The sequence below is a fragment of the Ochotona princeps genome, chromosome 11 (genome assembly GCF_030435755.1).
Source record: "Ochotona princeps isolate mOchPri1 chromosome 11, mOchPri1.hap1, whole genome shotgun sequence".
In the NCBI taxonomy this organism is placed as follows: domain Eukaryota; kingdom Metazoa; phylum Chordata; class Mammalia; order Lagomorpha; family Ochotonidae; genus Ochotona; species Ochotona princeps.
This window is the reverse complement of record NC_080842.1, coordinates 31,456,965-31,479,022: the sequence shown is the minus strand read 5'-3', so window position 1 is coordinate 31,479,022 and position 22,058 is coordinate 31,456,965. Positions and strand designations below refer to the sequence as shown.

The 22,058-nt window shown below is 36.4% G+C and overlaps 1 protein-coding gene across 2 annotated transcripts in view; it reads right to left on the bottom strand.

Annotated features, from left to right (window-relative positions):
• The window catches only part of GPM6A (glycoprotein M6A), a 242,002-nt gene that overhangs the window by 6,322 nt on the left and 213,622 nt on the right, over positions 1–22,058 (bottom strand). For both annotated transcript variants that reach the window (XM_012931424.2, XM_004579032.3), the window contains exons 3-4: positions 18,445–18,601; positions 4,654–4,807 (exon numbers count right to left, since the gene is read on the bottom strand). In XM_012931424.2, the coding sequence (XP_012786878.1) occupies positions 4,654–4,807; positions 18,445–18,601 (311 nt within the window). The remainder of the gene's footprint in view (positions 1–4,653; positions 4,808–18,444; positions 18,602–22,058) is intronic.

Genomic DNA, 22,058 nt, shown 5'->3' with positions numbered 1-22,058 from the left:
TCTAGTCACCCGAATTTTCTCACATGCAATTATAGATAATTCACTGATCTGATTCATTAAAGCGATGGTGTAGTCATCACAATTATTTTGATAACTATGCCCCAGCTGGCTGAAGATAAGATCTTCATTTGTTCGGCTAGTACAATGCTTCTGTTAGTCTATTAAAACACACTGCCCAAAGGGGCACTTTCTCTTCAGCTAATATTGGAAAAAATACTGTAAGTGGAAAGGAATTTAATGTTGTGACTGATCTCATATTAATCCTTTCTCCAATTCCTTCAAGGTTCAAGTATATCAGAGTCAACAGAATTATCAGAAAGTCTAAAACTAGCCCAGAGCTATTATATAAGCCAGGAGCAATGCATTCTTTCAAACAAGAAAACTGGTGATTCATTGTTATAGTTCTAGATTTCATTTTTAGAGAAGACTGCTCAAATCCATTCTATAATAGCTGTTAAATTTTGTTTTGAGAATTACCATAGTGCAAAACATACACATGAACAAAAAGGTTAAATGTTGTGGGCACTCTGATATCTAATCTTGGGCATGTTCAGCTTTTTAAGCTTGCTTTAATAAATAAGCACATATTTGCACTTCCTTGGCTTTAAAGTGCATCAGGTATGGTCCCTCTCATGTGGTCAGCAGTATTGGAGAGCACGTATTACTCATCTTCCTACATGGACTCATTTTCTCAGTGCTTCTGTTCCCAAATGTCTAATCTTTTTGGCTCCTGCTTCTAACTTCCTTGTCTAATTGCTTCTTTCCAAGTTAGAAGCTAGAGACCTCAGCCATCTATCTTCCTTGCTGGCATTATCCAATGCTGCTTATTTAAATATTATTAAACACTCCAAAACCTGCATAGTCAACCTATACCTTTTACCTGAAATCTGTTCGCTTATTCATTTTCTTAGCTCACAATTCTATTTGCTCAATTGCCTAGAAATCTTAATTTAACCTAGAATTTTAACTTCCCTCTGACTTGTCATGTAACAGTGACTCATACACAAAGGAATAGCCTAGACAAGAAAGCAGTAACTGCTTTACCAATGCATCCTTGAATTATATGGCAGACATGAATATAGTAATTAACAATGCCACACAGAAAAAAATGACAAATTTCCTTTAAATGCTCTGTGCGTCTATTTTCCATGCAAGCTCAAGATGTTACAATAAAACATTAAAAATGCAAGTGATTTTATGGAACATTTAAAAATACAGACAATACTAATACGATAAGCTACCTTTGAATTCTTCATACTTATCAGCTGATTCCTGAGCTTTTCTCCGGATCTATATGAAATCATCTGTTCACTAAGTGCATTTGAATGGATATTGAGATTCATACCTCTATGAAACACGCTTAATAGCCATTACATAGTAACAGTTGCCATTATGTAGCTTAAGGGCTTTAATTTCTTCTAAGATAAAATATGCCATTTATATGCTAATGAGACAACTTTGCAACATAAAGGAAGACATTTTAAGAACATGTTTTTTTAAAATTATTATTTTCCAAGATTAGGTTTTATAGGTATGGGGATTCCTCCCTTTCACCTACCTTTCGTCCTTCCCCAATCTCCCTCCCCTCCATTATCCCCCACCTTGTTACAAAGTCCTTTAGCAACAGTCACAAGTCCAATATTCTGCTATTTTAAGTGTATCATGGCATTATAGGTATTGGCAATGGTGGAAAATCTAGTGTCTAATTGTTAGGGTATATTTAACAGATTCATTGGGAGTCCTCTTTTTATTCGGGAGATGCATACTGCAATGTATCTTCACTTCTCAGTATGCTAGTCTTCATTATACAGTTCCTCTAGGTGAATATATGTGTATGTATATTTACCAATATATCTATTGATCTTGTATTTTGCATGAATATTGACTTATATCAGCAGAACACAGAATATTTGTCTTTTGGGGATTGACATATTTCACTGAGCATAATGGGCTCTAGTTGGGATCATTTTGTTGCAAATGGTAGAATCCCTTCTTTTTAATGACTGAATATCCTTCCAGAAACCTTGAAAGCTGTGTTGTAAACAGTAAGCAGTTTAAATTTTACATTCATGTTTAATACTTTAAGCCAGCAACAGTGCATCTTCCTGTCCCTTTTTTTTGACTGGCTACTTTCCCTCTGACTTTTCTATAATTTAAAAGAAATTTGTTTTGGTAATTTTTACATAGATGATTAAGGTGCAAAGGGTCAAAGGCGACAGGAAAGTGGGTGAGACCATTGTTTCCACATTCTCTTTTCTTTCCCTTCCTGCCTCTTGGGGAGGGTGAAGATAAGGGGAGAAGCCACACCCAGCTTCCCAAAGGCCTCTGATTCTACTACTTTTTTCTTTTTAAAGATTAATTCATTTTTTATTACAGCCAGATATACACAGAGGAGGAGAGACAGAGAGGAAGATCCTCCGTCTGATGATTCACTCCCCAAGTGAGCCTCAACGGGCCGATGCACGCCGATCCGAAGCCAGGAACCAGGAACCTCCTCCGGGTCTCTCACGCGGGTGCAGGGTCCCAATGCATTGGGCCGTCCTCAACTGCTTTCCCAGGCCACAAGCAGGGAGCTGGATGGGAAGTGGAGCTGCCGGGACCCCCAAGGCAAGGACTCTAGCCGCTAGGCCACGCCGAGACCTTTTATAACTAATGCATTTGGCTGATCCAGGATAATCTTCTTATTTTAAGGTCAGTATACTAACAACCTTGATTCCACCTTCAACCTTAACTCCTCTTTGACAGCTAAAGTTAAACATTCTTAGGACATGGGATATCAGATGTGTTCAAATGTGACAGACCAATACAGTATCTACTAAATATAATATTGTTTTACTTAAGATTATGGTTTAAAAAAATCCTTCTCCTGAAAAATTTTATGTGAGAAATGATTACACCAAGATTCAGAACACTCACCTTTTAATAGTAGCATGGCCTAATAGATAGTCATCCCCCTGGAAAATTACTTTACCTCTTAGAATCCCATTATTTTTAGATCAAAAGTCTGATTTGGTGATTAATGAAGTCTATTTATAAAATTCTATCACTGTAAGACATATTCTATGCTTAATATTATAGAGGATCATATACCCTGAGCAATACATAGCTCAATATCTGAAGTAAAATTAGGTTAGTTTTGTTTCTATGAGAATTTGAGTAGATTGAAAAGTAACAGACATTTTATTTTAATAAAAGCAGGAAATATTCCCTTTTCTTTAGAAACTAAATTTAGGTAACATTTAAGAAGTACTTTCCTGGAGTTACTAAATTGTATGTACTACCACCTTAGCTGCCACAGAAAGCATTACAATCAGTGAAATTCACTTCACAACCAAAGTGGTCATTGAGAGGCAAAGGTTTTAAAGTAGCTGTTCAGGGGTGACTTCTACCAACAGCCATTGCTGGGGTTTCCTTCCCCTGTGTTTACAAAGAACTTAATTGTAAGAATTAAAACTTCCCCAATAGAAGAAATGTGTGTATTCCTTTCTTGCTAAGAACTTCATCCATGAAACATATCATCCTGCCTTTCAAGTGGGTAGTACTACAGGAGGCCTTAGAACTCCATCTATTAAGATGCCAGGTGGACCACTGTATTGGAACACACAGTTGACTACAGAGGAACTATACTGTACTCAATACCTATAACACACCCCTAGAGCTACAGGGCCTTTGGACACCCTTCAGTAAAGTGTTCCCTGCTTTTTTAAAGTACAAGAACACCTCATTAGAAAAAAATTAGAAAAACATATTTAATATTCCTAGATATTAATAGTTGTGCTTTTAATTCATGCTTAGCGAAAAAAGCCTGTTTGCAAATGTAATTTACTATGTTTTTATATATTATATGACTGTCATATTTTTGAAATTAACAACTAGAATCTCAAAAAACTACCTACGTTTGCACTCTAACTTTACACGCTAATTTTGGACTTCTTTCCCTGTCTGCTCACTCTCTCGAGTTTGATTCATAGCTCTGTCAGTTAGCTAATAACTCTAGACAAACCAGTTTTACTAACTGTGGCTCAGCTTTGTCATCTAGAAAAGCAGTGAAGTCAGTCCACATTATATACTTCAAAGAATTAAACAATTTAATATGTATGAAGTACTTCGAGTTTTACATGGCAACCTCATGTACATGCGAACAATCTTTACTACTGCACGAGGTTTCAGCTCTAATTAAACATAACCAAGGAGAACTGCTCATTTATTTAGCATTCTTTGATTTTATTGTTCTTCAATGGTCAGATTTTTGTTGTCATCCATCTTTCCTAAGGGAACTTCACATGAAGCAGTCTGTGTAGTTTGTTATGGGAGACTGAAAGTGAATGCAGTCATCACATGAATTTGGAAAATAGCAAGGAACCAGGAAAGATAAGCCACAGTTATATCCTGCCACTACTAAGAAAAGCAATTTGACAGTCTGTTCAAATACATCTAAATATCTATACATCCACCAAAAGACCAACTTCCATCCACTCCTGAATTCTTGCTTACTTAAATTTAAAAATGAATATCTTAAAAGTAAATATTCTGATGAATAGATGTCCACAGTAGAAGTAGTATTAATTCTAAAAGGATATGTGATATTTTAGAAATGGCTATTAGGTAAAATAACAGTTACGTTTTTCAGCTCGAAATTCGATGTGTACGTACCAAACTGACGAAGGTCCAGGCACAGATTGGCTCCTTCTACTAACGTAGTGTTTTTGCAGATGGTCCACAGGTTGAAGTACATGTAAACTGGCAGAGAGGTGAAAGCCGTCACTCCCAGCCAGGCCAGCATGAAAAGGTATGTCAGCATAATAAACTGAAACAGAAAAGACAGGAAGTGAAAACACGAGCTATGGAAAGAACAACATCGTGTTTGATACGGGAAACTCAACACATGCTAGGATATTACCTCAATAGTACATAAATCAAAACAGCATGATAAGCAGTGTCAGTCTGGTAAAACATACAAACGTGGACATAATCAATGAAGTGAAAAACTGTTTGAAAATTTTCATTTTGGCAGAGATTCTAATGAATAAAGGAAAACTAACCCATTATAGTTGAATACCAGTTATTCGTGTACTTTTCTTACGATCTCTCCCACAGAATTTTAAATTTCAGAAAACATATGTATGGTTACAAAAGATTCTATAAGATTTTACAGGGAAACATGAATCAGTTACAATTTTGTCAATAAATTCATATTGCCAATGAACTACACTTGCATTTTCCATGCTTAAGTCATTTAATCATGCTTTTGAATAACATTATCAATATGTTGACTCTCAAATCAAATCGATATGTAATAATATCAAAAGTACTTCTTTTTAGCAAGTGTGTGTGAACCTCACAACTTAGCACCTTACATCTACTTCTTCCATGAAAACATAGCAATCTATAATTTTAATTTTGAAAACAAAATTGAAAAATTTCAGAAAAATCTTGAACATTTGTAAATTTATTAGAAGGTTTCATGTATTTTTAATACAGTTGAGTGAGACATTAAGCTTCAGCGTTTTTAAAATTCAAGCACGGCATAAATGTTGAACAAAAAGACATACAGATGCAAATAGCAGTGGATGAATGATAATAAAATGTCTAACATATCATCTTTGAACACCAAAGCTAAACGTTTATAGATATTTATTGACTTGAAATTTTAAAAGTACCCTTCCAGAAGACATGAATACAAAATCTAGTGTGCACTGGCTCAACATTAACACTTCATGTAGTTATTTTGTCATAATAGTCATATTCTATAATAAATGTGCTGAATAAAACAAATCTCTTGCTCCATCCAATTCATTTCTTTATGGTAAGTTAGATTTTATCCCATGATATGATGAAATCTGAAATAAGTGAAACATATTTTAATAACTTTAGTAACAGATAATAAATAGTACTTTTGAAGTCATGAGTCAGCTGTATGAGTTCTGCACCTTTGTGGCAGTAACGCTGTGTTTGACGGAGATTATTGCGATTAGTGACAGAAGGAATGCATATAACAAAGTGAGAACATGATAAAGCCGATTACATGTGAAATGAAACCCTCCTGAAGCTGCAAATGCCCCCAGGCTTCAGAAACTCAGAATACAATCAAATGCATGCTTTCTAATAACATCGCTTCACCTTATCTCAAATATGATCTGCTTCTCTCAGTGCCAACAGCTTAAGAATTTCATGCCTGAAAATCTGTGCCAAAAATGTCTTTAAACAGATTAAGCAGACATGTGTAAATTATATAAATCCAAAATGATACAAAATTTGGTCTGGAAATCTTAACAAAATTTGAATATTGATTATGCTCACATCCCACAAAGGAGTGATTGCATCAAGTCCAAAGTTTTCTGCATTCCCATCCAGCTTTTTTCTATGTACAGCCAGAAAGTACAGGTTTGGGAGACCTGCATGGAGTTCTGAACTAATTGCTTGCAGGCCTTTGGGAAGTGAAACAGCAAATGGAAGATTTCTCTCTCCGCCTTTCAAATAAAAAAAAAAAAAGCAACACATGAGTTAAAAGCAAACCCCATTTGGTAAAGCAGACCACATTTGATCTTCAAACACGCTGACTGCATGTAGATACATTTTACTGTCTGCTTGACAGAAGGGATGGCGTTTCTTACATTATCTTCCTCTCCTTACCATCTTGGAATTTAGAAAGTGAAGCACCTCACTACCTGAAGTTCACCCATCAGTGTGAGACCAGCTCATAATTCCCAAAGCCCTGCCTATCCCATTACTTCACTCCTTGAACAGCCAGTCAAGACGACAAAACTTGGTTATTCCCAAAGCAGTGATAAGCATATAGAATGGCAATATCAAGGAATGTTTCACACTAGTACGATATACAAGGATATGATGCAATGATTTTAATGTTTTGCCATTTAGTTCTAATACATATTAGAGACAGAAATCTTTTGTATTTAAGAAGTAATGGCATGACAGGGTGGTCCCTTCCCCAAATGTCCTGCTCATTTTGCAATCAAAGTGGCCTTATGCCACACTAGTTAAATGCACAGGCATTAGAGCTTGCTGAGTCTACTCTGCCCTTCTTGGTTGTGTTTCTGCCTCTGTAAATTGAGAACAATTCTAAACTGATCTCTCGTGTTGTCTGACATTATAACATAAGAAAATATTTTTTGCATAGGTTGACAAATGAGAAATCTTGACAAAATTCTAACTAGTTTATTATGAATAATATTATCACGACTGCCACACCTACTATCAAAATACTTTCAACCTGAACAGGATTACACATAATAAAAATATTAGATTTTAGTTTATGTTTGGAGAAATTAAAAATGAACACTTCTTGGATTTAAGAAAGTATTCGAAGTGAGCTTCCTCTTAAGAGTGGCTCCAGAGATTCATTAAAACTACCTCAAAAGTGAAGAAATCCATTAATAAACTCCTTCAGGGAAGAAAAGTGCTTTTCATTGAGATTTTCCTTATTTGCTGCTGTGAACCCCCAAGGCTACTCAATTAAGTGAACTAAAAGCAACAGCTAGGTCCAGGAGGGAGTAACCATGCTCAAAGCCTTAAAGTCTGTGGTTTATTTTTCATTGCTTATCTCCTGGAATTTTTTTGAATGTTATATGTTGTGTATAAACTAAATTGAAGTATAGGTGAGGTGGTCACAGAGGTGGCTGGGAACTCACATTTACTTTTAACATATTGGTTACTCATTACTATGTCAATTAATTCTATAATGATGTAAATTTTTGCTGATGGTATGTTGGAGCTTTCAATTGACTGGGATGATACTCTGCTGGCTCTGTCTTCAGACCAGAGAGGGTATACCTAAGAAGCCGTTGAACTTGACTGGACAATAAGATGCTGGACTCTATGTTTGGTATACGCTTGCAATGGGGGAATCTCAACTGAACTTGAGCTGTGGTTATGCAACAAGGTGGAGGAATCCACCATGGTGGGAGGGTTTGGGGAGGGGTGGGAGAACCCAAGTATCTATGTAACTGTGTCACATAATACAATGTAATTAATGAAGTTAAATAATAAATAATTTAAAAAAAAGTTTATTTTGAAGGTGCTATGCCACATAGCCTGGGTCTTATAATTCAATAAATTCAAACTCAAACTGAATAGAAACACTATGAACAGTGTTGCATCTCCTGCTGGATAAGACAACGAAAAGTATGACTTTTGAAAAGGCTGGAGTACTGAATTATATTTTATTTCCTCGGCCACCTGTAATGGCTGAGCAAATTAATGAGGCAAGGTATCATAGAGTAAATTATTGCAAGAAAATATTTCCGCTACTACTAATATTTGTTTTACGCTAAGAAGAATGCAGAAGTCTTCACTGCTGAAGTTGGAGTGCTATGCTAGTCACATTTCAGGCTATCATTTCATACTCACTAAAGTATAGAAACTGAGGAAACTAAAACTATAATTCTATATTGACTCTTTAGTTCCTAATCTGATATTTACTAAAATTGAAGAATTATTCAATTCAATCATATGTAATTCAAGATAAAAAGTCCTTATTTGCCATAGTAAAATATTAGTTTATTATACATTTGTTATAGCTTTGCATTGATAATCATGACATTTTGTTATGTGAATATTAAATAAATTAATACAGTACTCATATTTATTAGAGAAAAATTGGGATATTAAATGCCTTATGATTTTGAAAGCTTGTTTCATTTTATCTGCACTTACTATCTTCTGCTTTCTTATGAAATTCTTTCTGAAGCTAAACTCCATAAGAGCTTCTGGAAAGCACAATAAAAAACTTTAAGAAATTGTAATACTACTATTGGACATGAAGTCAGATGATCTGTTGAGTAGTTGGCAAGTTTAACAAATCACATAACCTAGCATAGTCATTTTCCTCATTAGTGAAGCGGAAATAAGAATAACTCTCTTGAGCCTGTCATGTGAGCAAAAGTAAAGAAAAGGCACAAAATTGCTTAGCAGAAACATATGTTCCATAATGAACTTAAAGGAAGTTAAACTTAATTTATCAGAAATTATTCTGTATTTTCAAAATTTGGATGTAAAGAGAAATAAATTGCTTCCATCCTACTTACTGTTTATTGCTTTGAATAGACAATAAGTTTAAATTTCTAGTAGCTCTTCCTGGGAATGATGAGTTGTGCAGAAGTTACACATATGAATTGGCCCCACTGGCTTTCTTCATCTCAATTGTTATGTAGAATTACTCACATATGTTACACTGGTCACTATTTCCTCTTGAATCACACAGAAGGTAGTGTTATCAAAACTCCTTCTGTTTCAAATATATTCATTAATTCAGTGATCTATGATAGATTATTATAAAATGATAGAAATTGGATGCCAGATATTTAATTAATACCCACATTTTCCATTATCACACCATTATCTTAGTGTCATCTCATTAATATTTGCAAATGACTGTTTTAACAAATATCTGGTTATGATACGTGTTGTGTTTTTGTTCTTATAAGTTAATTGAGAACTCATCACATATTAGCATTAAAATCAGCAGATATGAATTATCTTTGAGTTGCAATTAAATAAGTAGATATACAATTTATTGTTTTGAATACTCTCATCAGTGCTGGACATTTAACAGAAAGAAACTGAAATGGAAAAGAAAGGAGCAAGGTTGCATCTTCTTTGGACAAAAATGCATATCAAAAACCCTTGATTATATAACCATTGAGACTATAATGTACTTAACTTAAAAGTGTTTTGTGAAAGGTAATTGGCTTTTCATAGAAACTCCTATGAACCTCAACTTTATATCTAAGAAAATTACACTTGTTACAGCCACCAAGTTTTAGAATATGACTGCAGAAAGATGTAAAATAGCAAATTAGATAACAGCGGCCCTAGTTGATAGAAGCCAGCTGACTCTGAATCTGAAAGTCTTTGTGTCTACAGATAGCTAACTGCTGGGAAAATACGCCACAGTTTGAATATAATGTTACATTACAATAAAATTTCCAGCATATTCCAGATTTAAACCCTGGCAAAATGAATTAAATTGGTCTATGATTTCATCTAAAAAAAATGTATCATCACCTTGGTCACAGGTTACTATTTCTGACAACATACTGCAATGATTTTTCTCATATTGAAATGGATTTGAAGAGTTTTAAAAATCATGCTTTGATTTTACGAATAGCAAGACACACTGTTAATAGTTCATCATGGGCAGAAATGGCTCAGAAGTTAGAGACCCTATAATCAGGAAGGTTCATGAAAGCTGACAGAGCCTCATCCCTCGATAGTCTTTTTCAACCACCTTCACACACTATGATCATCTGATTAATGGGAAAGAGAAAGAGATACTTAAGCCTTTCCTAAGTCAATTATGTCTATGTATTGAACATCTACATGTGATTATGATGGATTTTCAGTGGATTTTTAATTTTTTTTTAATTTTTATTTGAAAGGCAAATTTACAGAGATGAAGAGAGTCAGAGACTTCTGTTCACTGGTTCACTCCCCAAATGGCCACGATGGACAGAGCTAAGCCAATCCAAATCCAGGAGCCAATCCACGATGGACAGAGCTAAGCCAATCCAAATCCTCCTTCTGGTCTCCCAAGTCAGTGCAGGAGCCAAAGGACTTGAGCCATCTTCCACTGCTTTCCCAGTCCATAAGCAGGGAGCTGATTTGGAACTGGAGCAGCCAGAACTAGAACTGGTACCCACATGGGATGCAAGTGCTGTAAGGCAGATCAACCTTCTGAGTCACTGTGCTGACCCCCAGGGGATTTTCACTATTAAGAACTGCTGCTGAGAGGACCATTACTGTGGTGCAACAGGTAAACCCTCCACCTGCAACACTGGCATCACATACGGGCAATGGTTCAGAGTTATGCTGCTTCCCTTTCGATCAAGCGCTCAGCTGATGACATGACTTTTTGCTTCTGACTTTTTGCTCTGATCAGCTCAGATAATAAGTGTGTGTGTGTGTGTGTGTGTGTGTGTGTGTGTGTGTGTGTTTGATTACTACATTAACACACTTTTCCCCCTATTGCTTTCTCCGTCTCTTGGTTTCCTATTCCCAGAGATATAACAATACTGATATTGGGTCAAACTTTACAGTGACATTTTTGTTGTTCAAGTGGAATAAAGAGTTGCATATTTATTTACTTTAAAGGCCAGAAATGATAAGCTTAGTGAAAGCTAAGACAGACTAAAAGCTAGGTTTCTTTGGCCAATTAGACAAGTGGTGAATGCAAAGTTAAAACTCTTGAAGGAAATGAAAAGTGCTATTTCAGTGAACACACAAATAGTAAGAAACAACAACATGCTTAAATAAGAAAAAACATAAAATATGGAAAAAAAACTAATAAGAAACAACCTATTAAAAAGGGTTTTAGTAATACCTAAATATGCAAAAAGGTCAAACCAACCACAATGATCCTTTAAGTTAAAGCCTAAACCAGAGCAATACCACAATTTCCTTCAATTATAAGTAAGCTGAGAGAGTTAAAGAACTACAAGTAAGATTTGAAGCTAGCAGAGACTGATTCATGAAGTTTAAAGAAAGAAAGGTATCTGTATAATATAAATATGCAAAGTGGTGATATACAAGTTGCAAAATCTTTTTCAGAACAAGGAGCTAAGACAATGGATGAAAACGGCTAGTTGTAAATAACAGGTTTCAGTGTTGTCAATATGTCGTCTAGAGGATTCATAACTAGAAAGGCAAAGGTGATGTCGGGCTTCAAAGTTTCAATGGGCAGGCAGATTCCATTGGTAACAGATTTTGCAGTTGGTAACTTAAAATTGAAGCCAATGTTCAATTATCACACTGAAAAATTTAAGGCTCTTACTGATTATACTAAATCTACTTTGCCAGTGTTCTATAAATGGAGCAACAAAGACTGAATGAGAGCATGTATTTATAGCACGATTAGCTGAATATTTTAAGCCTACTTTGGAAACTGCTGTTCAGAAAATTTCAAAATTATTGCTCATCGACAATGTACCTGAAGTGATGTCATTTGAGCGATACACATAAATTGGGGAAAATGTTATTCTAAATTAAATAAGTAAGGCACAGAAAGAAAAATACCATAAGATGTCATTCACATTTGCAACTGTAAAAAGTATATCGAATAAAATTAGAAAGTAGAAATGGTAGTAACCAGAGGCTTAGGGGCAAGAGCAGGGTGGCTTGAGAAATGGAAAGAACTTGGTCAATAGGAGGAAGTGTAAGTTCTGATGTTTTATTGCATACTACATAATCATGGCTAATAATAAAGTATATTTTAAAATAGTCAGAAATGGTCATTGATGTTTTATTTTCTATAATGAAATAATAACTATTTGAAAAGACTGATGTGGAAATACACTGATTTGATCTTAGTACAAAGAATGCATTTATGAAAACATCCACCAACCTTTATAAACAGACAGTCTGTGTTAATTATAAAGAAAATATAAACACTGGTATGATTACTCTCAGTTTGCAAGTTCTTACAATGCTTAAAAAATATGATAGTAAAATATTATTCAAAAATGCATCAAGTAATATAGTCACAGTATTTTTTAAAAATGCAGAAAGCCAACTTTACTATTATTATATCAAGACATTCAACCAAAGAATTAAATAAAACTGCTCAAATGATTACATTTTCAAAAGTGTTGTTATATCTTCTTGAAATAGAAATTACTAAAAACAATCAGTAAAGATACAAAAAAAGTGGAGTGGCCATTATGGCTCAGTAGGATACGCCACTGCATGGGAAACCAAAATCCAGTCTCAAAGTGCTCATTCAGTTAGTGGCTATTCCACTTCTGATGAGCATCTTACTAATAATGCACCTGATAGGGCAGGAGATTATAGCTCAACTGTTTGGGACATGGTCACACACATTCTCAATCTCTCTCTCTCCTCTCTTCCCCTTCTGTATTCCTCCCTCACTCTGATTATCAAATGAATAAGTATTTTTACAAAAGGTGCAGAAAAATCAAGTAAATGAAAAAGCCATTGAATACATGTTACAGTCTATCTCACATGGAAGACAGATTCTCACCATGGCTATATAATCTCACCTTGGTTGACGCTGTCAGACTTCACTACAGTAACTACATGTGTCACTGATTAACAAATAGCCTGGAGTTTTCAATGCTTAGTTTTTCATTTTTTCTTTTTAATTTTTAATTATCATTTAACACATTCAAGCAATACAGCTGTAAGAACATAATGACATTTTCCTCTTTCCTCAACCCTCCAAATCCTTTCTCCTCCTTTGCTCTTTTTCTTCTGAGAAAAGAAAATTTTTTTTTGGACTTACACTATAGTAAAATGCTGAATACTTCATTCAATAATAATGTAATTTGTAATCTGTGATAATTTTACAGCTTTGTGTGCATCACATGTCCATTTTTCTATTCAGCTGTGCATAGCCATTATGTGTATTCTCATTAAACTAAGATTGGTTTTGCTTTTTCCTTGTTAAAGTTTTTTTAGCTGAAATATTCTTAATTTAAATTATTTTCATTTATATAAGACGACTAAATGTCATATATTTCACAAAACAGTTTAGGAGCATAGTGATACTTCTCACCTTACCCTCCTTCCTGCCGACACTATTTATGGATTGCTAAATAATTAAAAATTAAGATATATAATTTTTAGGGCCTTGTGAGAATATTTAATTGTACTACAATTGGTATATACCTAATGAACTTAAACGCTGTCCAAGGGTAATGATTTTGACACAAAAACTATGTCTCAACATCCAAGAAAATAGGATTCCATGAGCCAGCATACTGGTATAGGAGTAATGATCAGCATATATACTTTGAAGGTTGTTTGATTCTATATGACAAGACACTGAGGACACTACTTACATTTCTAAAACTTGAGTAAAATAACTTCAAACACGTCATTATCCCTAAGTAAGGGATTTTCAAACCAGGACCTCTGCTACGTTCAAGATGATTAACACGTACCTTAACTGAATAAAGGAGGGAGTGAAGCTTACCAAAAGAAATTTCTAAATATGTACCTCAGGTTTATTATGTCTTCCCACAAAATATTCTGGGAGTTTTGGAGGTGGGAGGGAGGAAATGCCTGTCGGAACACAGCCACCTGCTGCGCACCAGTTCTCCAATTTCTCACCTAGTGCTTTGCTTCCTGTGCAATGTAAAACCAAATTTAACACGCAGGAAGAGTGGGAAGAAACACAGGACAGACCCAAGTAGAGCCTATCATGGTGACGCATAAACAGTGTAGCAAAAGTTGGGTGAGAAGATCATATTAAACTGAATTAAAAATAACATGAGAAAATCAAAATATAGATTACTACACCGCTCTTTGATTTTTTAAAAAATTTCTTATGCAACTGGAAAGGAGTATCTTTGAGGGTTACCTGTTCAAACTCACTAAACAGTAAGAACTTAATTGATTGAGTAAAAATTATTCATTCCTCCCTACCTTAAGCATTTTATTCTTTTTAACCAACATTTACTTGTGATCAGAGATACTTTTCTGAAATGTAAAAGTAAATGAGCAGCAGAAGCCCTTTCCCTGTTGACAGAGATGCAAAGGAGTACGATCATGTTGGAATAGCTCTTCGACAACTACAAAAGCCAACCACACTTTTATCTTATGACCCGCATTTCTTTTCTCTGGTATTTATACAAATCAGATGAACAGTGATATCCACAAAAACTTGCACACAGATAGTTATAACAGGTTTATTCATAATTGCAAAACTTAGATGCAACCCAATTACCACTCAGGAGATGGACAGATAAATCCTGGCACATGAAGGCAATAGAGTAGCAGTCATTGATAACAGCAATAAGCTAAGGTGGTGGAGGCTGGGGAGATGTAGATCAAAGAGTGAAAAATTTTAGTTAGGTAGGAAGAATAAAGCCATGAAATTCATTGTACAGTATGATGACATTATCGAAAAAAACCAACGTATTGCCTTCTTGAAACTTGCTAAGAATAACTGGTAAAATTTCTGTGTGCCGATAATGTATTGTACTGGCCTTCGGTTTACACTGGTCAACAGAGTTTTTCTACCTCTACTCTGTAAAAAATTCTAAGATATATGAATGTTCGTGAATAGAACAGGACTACCCTGAATTTGTTTTTATAAAAGTCTCCCAGGGTATATTTAGAGTAAACTTGGGAATCCCTATGGAGAGAGGATTTTATTCTGTGCCTTTATACATCATCAATACTCATCAAGGTTTTATGTTTTGTGTGTTTCACAGTCTAGATTTTAAAAGATAATATTAACATTTTGAAACAGTCTTAAATTTTGCTTGGATAATGCATGACAGAAAATACATCATGCAGATCAAGTTACATTTTCAAGAGTTTCATTAAGAAAAGAGAATATTGATCAGCATCTTCTGTTCGGGACTTTAAATTAATTGCACCTTGCTGATGTAGCTTCAATTAATAACCTCTTTCCACAGAATGCAGCACAAAGAAACAGGCATAGCACAACAAATTTGCTAGTGTTGCTTCAAAAATATTTTCATATTACATAGTTGCTTTAAATGAAATTTATTCTTCTCTATTAATATTTGACATACTTTGTAGAATTCATTTACATAATGAAAAAAGTATAGAATTTTTTAAAAATTAAGGAATGCAGATGAATTAATGAACTACCTGAGGAAGCCAGCATTTACAAAAAGAAAAATTTAGATAATAGTTTTGAATGTTCAAGTCCAAGATTGGGCAGCCCTCACTGAAGTCCAATAATAATGATGTCTCGATAGGAAGAGTGTCAAGTGGCACAGAGCATCACAAAACAAAAGACAGGAACTTGTGTGTCGGTGTCGATGTGGTACCTCAGTTACAAAGATCTAATCTTAGGAACACTAGCCTGGTTAGTGTCTTGACCCTGCCAAGTGTGACCTGTCCACTGTTCCGCCACTCGGTCAGGTACTGGTACCTAGCCCTGCCAGACAGGCCCCCAGACATAGCTTTCAGGTGGACTGGTGTGTGGCAGTCAGTGATGCTCTATGTTAACAGTCGATCTCAGGATTCCCATTTGAGCTGGTGAATCAGTCTAGCTCAAATAGATTTTATGGACTCTCCCCTCCAAACTACCAGGTCTCAGTCCCCATGCTTGCCAGAAAGTTCTATGACCCCATTGCTGGGAATCATCCAAAATTCATCCCTCACCTACATTCACACTGGCCTTATGCATGGGTGTCCCTAGGCAGCAATCACATATCCTAAAAACCCCAGAGCTCGCTGCTGGGTGGCCAGCAGGCAGAGCCTGGTGCTACTTGGTACGCTGGCTGACCAAAGCCTAGGCCTCAGTCACCACCTGGCGGCAGTGACTTTGGGCTGAGTCCCCATCATTGGGTCTGGCCTGGCTGGGGCACCCCCCACAGCCACCACACTGTAGGGAGCTGAGGGCAGACCAGACCAGGCAGGGATATAACACCTGTGGGCCTCAGGTGAGCTAGATCAGGGAAAAGCCAGGTTGATGCAAGCAAAAATTAGAGTGGGTGAGGGTTGGCTTTGCCGTAGCATCAGCTGGCAGAGGCTGGCACTGCGGGCTAAATCTGTCAAGTTAAGCTCCAGAACCACCTGGAGAGTGCATAATCCAGGAGTGGGAGTGGCCTAGAAAGGAAATAGTGGACACCTCCCTCTTGGGTTACCACTCCCACTGGAGAGCATGAATACCAGGACAGGGGCAGGGGTGGCTAGACAGAAAGGCACCCGCCAGTATTTGTGTGGGCTGGAAAGTAGGACTGGATGGGTTTAACTAGGCTTCAATGCCTATGGACATGTACAAGAGCCAGATGGGATGTGGGACAGACTGAACAAGTCTGTGTACATATTGGCAAGCACGGGAACCAGGGCAGGGGGCAGGCCTGGTGGGGGTTATTGTGGTTCACTCTGATTAGGCTGCAGTTCCCACTGGTTTGTGTGACGGACAAGTATGAAGTGGGCAGGATCAGGCTGGACTGCAATAGCCATCGGTTCGCGAAGCAGACAGGGCTGGAAACAGAAATGACAGCAACTGCAAACACCAGCATGTGCATAAGCTCACTGGGGCAACAGGCAGTGCCAGACCCTGTACTGCTGGCAAGCACACATAAGAATCAGGTCTGGGATCACCTCAGACGAGGTTTCTTAGAAGATCCCTCCAGCTGAACTGCTGATAAAAGAACCCCAACCATGAAGAGACTATGTCAGCCAGTGGATTCTGAATAGATTTCATCGTGCTTGGAATGGCGAGACTGGCAGAAATTCAGAACTGTTGAACTATCAAAACTGCTTGAGCAGCACCCTCAGGACATGCCTCACATGGGGGACCTGGGATTGGTGGGAGGCTGGGTGGGGCTTCTCCCTTTGTTTTTCCTCTGACCCCAGATACAGGGGGAAAAAATGAATGATGATATTAGTGTGGAAACAATGGTCTTACTCAATTTTCTGTAGTCCTTGGCCCTTTGTACCCTAATCAACTATGTAAGATCGTTTAAAAAAAACCACTAGAAAAAATAAAAATATCAAAAATGGAATCTTCAACATTTCATTAGAGGAAAATAGCTCTTCAATTAAAATATTGAAGTACTTTCAATTACATTGTCTTCTATTTTATTTTTTAAAGATTTATTTATTTTCTTTGGGAAGGCAGATTCACAGAAAGAAGAAGAAACAGAAAGATCTTGCGTCCACTGGTTCACTCCCCAAGTGACTGCAATGGCCAGAGCTGAACCAGAGCTGAGTTGATCTGAAACCAGGAACCAGAAGCTTCTTCCAGGTCTTCCATTCAGGTACAGAGTTCCAAGGCTTTGGCCCGTCTTCTACTGCTCTCCTGGGCCACAAGCAGAGAGCTAGAAGCGAAGTGGAGCAGCCAGAACATAAACTGGCGCCCATCAGGGATCCCAGCATGTGCAAGGTGAGGATTTAGCCACTAGGCTATTGTGCTGGGCCCAGGCTTTTGTTTTTACCACTCATGCATTGCTAGATATATATATATATATATACACTATCTTCACTGTATTGATCTCAAAGTGTGAGGGTAAATTTGGTTTATTACTAAATATTATATCAATAAAGTTTTTAAGACCAAGATTCTTATAACTCTTATATCAGAATAAAAGAGGCAAAGTAGGTGCTGAATTCACAGTAAAATACTGAGGTAGCTTGTTGGGGACAACACATGTGTTGCCTACAAATTGCAGATTGATTTTCTTATTATTCCTTATGAGGCTGAAAAAGTCATTTCAACAATTAAAAATCAGCCAGCAGTTCCACATTTTCTATAAACAAACCTAGTTTTGCTGTACATGATTTGAGAATTAAAAAAAAAAACCAATTTTACAAGTAATCATCCCAAGTTAGAAAATAATATTACCAAAGTTTAAGATAGCAATCATACAAGAGGCTGCTACTGTGTTCAACAATGCATTAATTCTTACCAAATGAATGTTGACACCTGTGTGCTATTGAAATAAACCCAGATAAAGCAATGAGTGTAGAGAAGTAACATACCCAGGCGCTCACACATCTGCCGCAAGTGGTGATTTTGAAATCTCCGTACAGATCTTTGATGGCTCCAGTTGTGAAGAAACCTTCCACCATCAGCAAGATGCCATACACAAAGAATGCAGCTGCAATGCCATAGATCACGTACTTGAAGATGTCAATCCTGCCGGGTGAAAAGACTCATTTCAGTAACTGTGCATGACTGGTTTACAGAAATTGATTCTTACATGCTCAGGGATCTTTGGTTGCAAATTCACAAAATATTTATGTTCATAAAAGAGACTGAGTTTAAAATTTTTGCTTTTTGTGTTTAATGTTTGTGCTACAATTTTTTTTGCACTTCCATATTTGGTGACTACAGCAATGAAGTCTTGATAAGTCATGAATTACATAGTTTCATAGGGGTTGGCTTGATTTTATTGGATAAATAGAAGGGTTTATATCAATTTTTCCAATTAGAAGAAAACAAAAAAAAGTTTTTATTTTTTAAAAGGAGGAAGTAAGTATTATGGTTAATAATTACTCATTTTACATATCTATCTATCTATCTCTCTCTATATATATAATGACATAAATTCCAGATTCTGTCATCCTAATTAGTCCATTATGATAGTTCTATCTGATACCTACAGAATTTTACTAAATTTGCTGCTATTGAAAGTGTGAATGATTAGATATGATTTTAAAGATAAATTATAATTCTGAGAATCGAATTTTTATGCAGAGTCCTAAAGAATATTATTTTGAATTTATTCTGAACCAAGTTATATCATACTTCAAATCATAGAGGCATGAGAAGGTAATGGTTTTCTCACAATAGATTGTTTAATGAAAAAAAAACACGTGCCTAAATGAAAACATTAATAAGAAAATATAAACAAGCATAATGTAGCATTGATGATAGAATTTGATTAGATAGAGAGTTAATTCCTTTGGCTAATTCCTTTCCATAGCTCTGTAGAAAATAACTATCCAATGGGATTAGAAAGAACAATGAAGACATTTGTGCATTAAGACTCCATTTGCATTTACATGTTTTGAAAACATTCATTCCATTCCAAAGTTCCAAATGGTATGATATAAAAGCATCGGATGGTATGAGTCTTGTGGCACAGCAATGAAGCTGCTGCTTGCAATGTCTGCATTCCATATTACAGAGCCTGCTTCAAGTCCTGGCTACTCTGCTTCCCGTAGAGATTCCTGCTAATGGACACCTCTGGAAGTAACAGGTGACACTCAGTACTTGGGTCCCTGATACATCAATAATCAGAATAAAGTTCCAAGCTCCTGACTTTTGTCTGCCCACATCCTTGCTAACTTCTTACTGCTCTCCTGGCTTTCAAATAAATAAAAACAAATAAAACCCTAAAAATTTTCAGGACCATTCATAATAATATTTGTGGTCTATAGTTATAGGAAACCCCATTAGAATTTATTATATCACCATAATTAGTAAATATTAAATATATAAATCACCTTAGGTAGTATGATCACTTAAAAATAAATATTCTTCCAATCTATGAATATAGGTGTTATAATTTTAATGTTTTGTCCCCCAACAGTTCATGTGTTAGTTGCTAGGCTTTCAGTTCGAGGATGGAGAGGTTGCGGAAAACCTTTAGATGCTATGTGCTGGGAAGTTCTTAGGTCAGCTAAGGTCTCACCCCTGGGAAAGGTTGTAGGGTTCCAGCATCTCTGATCTCAGTTTTAAGATGTGAAGTTTGCCATATTCTCTGATATTTTCATTTTTGTAACTATTATCAATAGGATACTGCACTGATTTTCAAATAACTTGTTAATAGTTTGCAGTAATATTGCTGATTTTTTTAAAGATTTATTTTATTTTTTATTGGAAAGTCAGATATACAAGAGGAGGAAAGACAGACAGAAAGATCTTTCATCCGATGATTCACTTCCCAAGTGACTACAATGGCCGAAGCTGTGCTAATCCAAGGCCAGGAGCCTGGAGCTTCATCTGGGTCTCAAGGATTCCATGGCTTTGGGCCATCCTTGCCTGCTTTCCCAGGTCATAAGCAGGGAGCTGGATGGGAAGCTGCTGGGATTAAAACCGGCGCCCATATGGAGTTCCGGTGTGTTTAAGGCAAGGACTTTAGCCGCTAGGCCACCATGCCAATTCCAATATTGTTAATTTTTTAATACTGAAGTTAATCCTGTTAACTTCACTAAATATATTTTTAAAAGTGTTTTTTTTACTTCGATCTTGAGGATTTTAATATATATGAACAAGTTGTCCACAAATAGGAGAATTTCAAGTTCTTCTTTTTTGTTTATGCGCTTTGTCTCTCTTTTTAAAGATACATTTATTTATTTGAAAGGCAGATTGAGAGAAAGAGGGAGAGAGCTTCAATCCACTGGTTCACACCTAAATGCCCAAAACAGCGTGCCTGGGACCAGAAAGAAGCCAGGTGTCTGGAGTTCTCTGTGGGTGTCCCATGTGAGGGATGGGGCCCAATCACCTGGGCATCTTCTGCCTCTTTCCTAAGCACAATGGCAGGAAGCTGGATTGAAAGAGGATCAGCCAAGACTTACACAGTGGCTTCAACATGAGATGCAACGTAACCCACAAAAAACTGGCCCTATGTACCCTTTATTTTTTTCCTCTTACCTAATTTCTTTAACTTCTAGTATTACATTCAACAGAACAAATGAAAGTGATCATCTTCATCTTTCCCATATCTTTTAAGTTTATTTTTTTAATGTAACTGAGTTACACAGAGAGAGATGGGGAAAGAAAAACAGATCATCCAAATGCTAGTTCATCTTACAAATGATTAACGCAGTCATGGAGCCAAGCAGAAGTCAGGAGCTGGGAGTTTCGTCTGGGCCTCCCACAGGTGTGGGAGAGGCCTCATACTTGGACCATTTGGCTTGCATTCCTCCCATGAGCATGGTGCTGAATTGAAAGTGGAAGACCTAGAACCTGAATGATTCTCCAACAGGAGATACCAGAGCTGTACCCTGCAACTAAGTTCACAACTCCACAATGCAGCCATTTGACCCTATAGTTAAGTTTAGCTTACTTTTTGAAAAACAAAGTGTGTAGGGAACAATTCTCAAATACTGGTTTGTTCTCCCAATAGCTAGAAACTCTGAACAAAGTCAAGATTTCCCCTGTCAATGACAGGAACCAGATTACCTGAACCACCATTTCTGCCTGTGTCTAAACAGTCTTCAATGACACACTGTGTTGGGCTCGGCAGCGTGGCCTGGTGGCAATGACACACTGTGTATGTTTTAATTGGAAATTTTAATTGTTTTTGAGGATAAATTTGAGGACATAATTAGTAGGTAAAGACTTATTCCTGCTGTTTTGTTCATTGTTTTGGGGTTATTTTGTTGATCTTTGTGTCTTCATCTCTTGTTTTATACTGTTGTGGCTTGTAGTGCTATATTGTAATGCTATGACGTGTGTTTTATCCCTGCTCTTTGTCATTTGTGTCTCATTATCTGCTATAATTTATTTATTTGCTAGTACCATGTGGCTAACACAAGGAATATTATAATGAGCTATCCTAACATGAAAATAACTGATTTGGTCACAGATACATTCATTTTCTAGGTTTCTTTCTCCCCCACAGTTTATATTTTTGCTGTCCTAA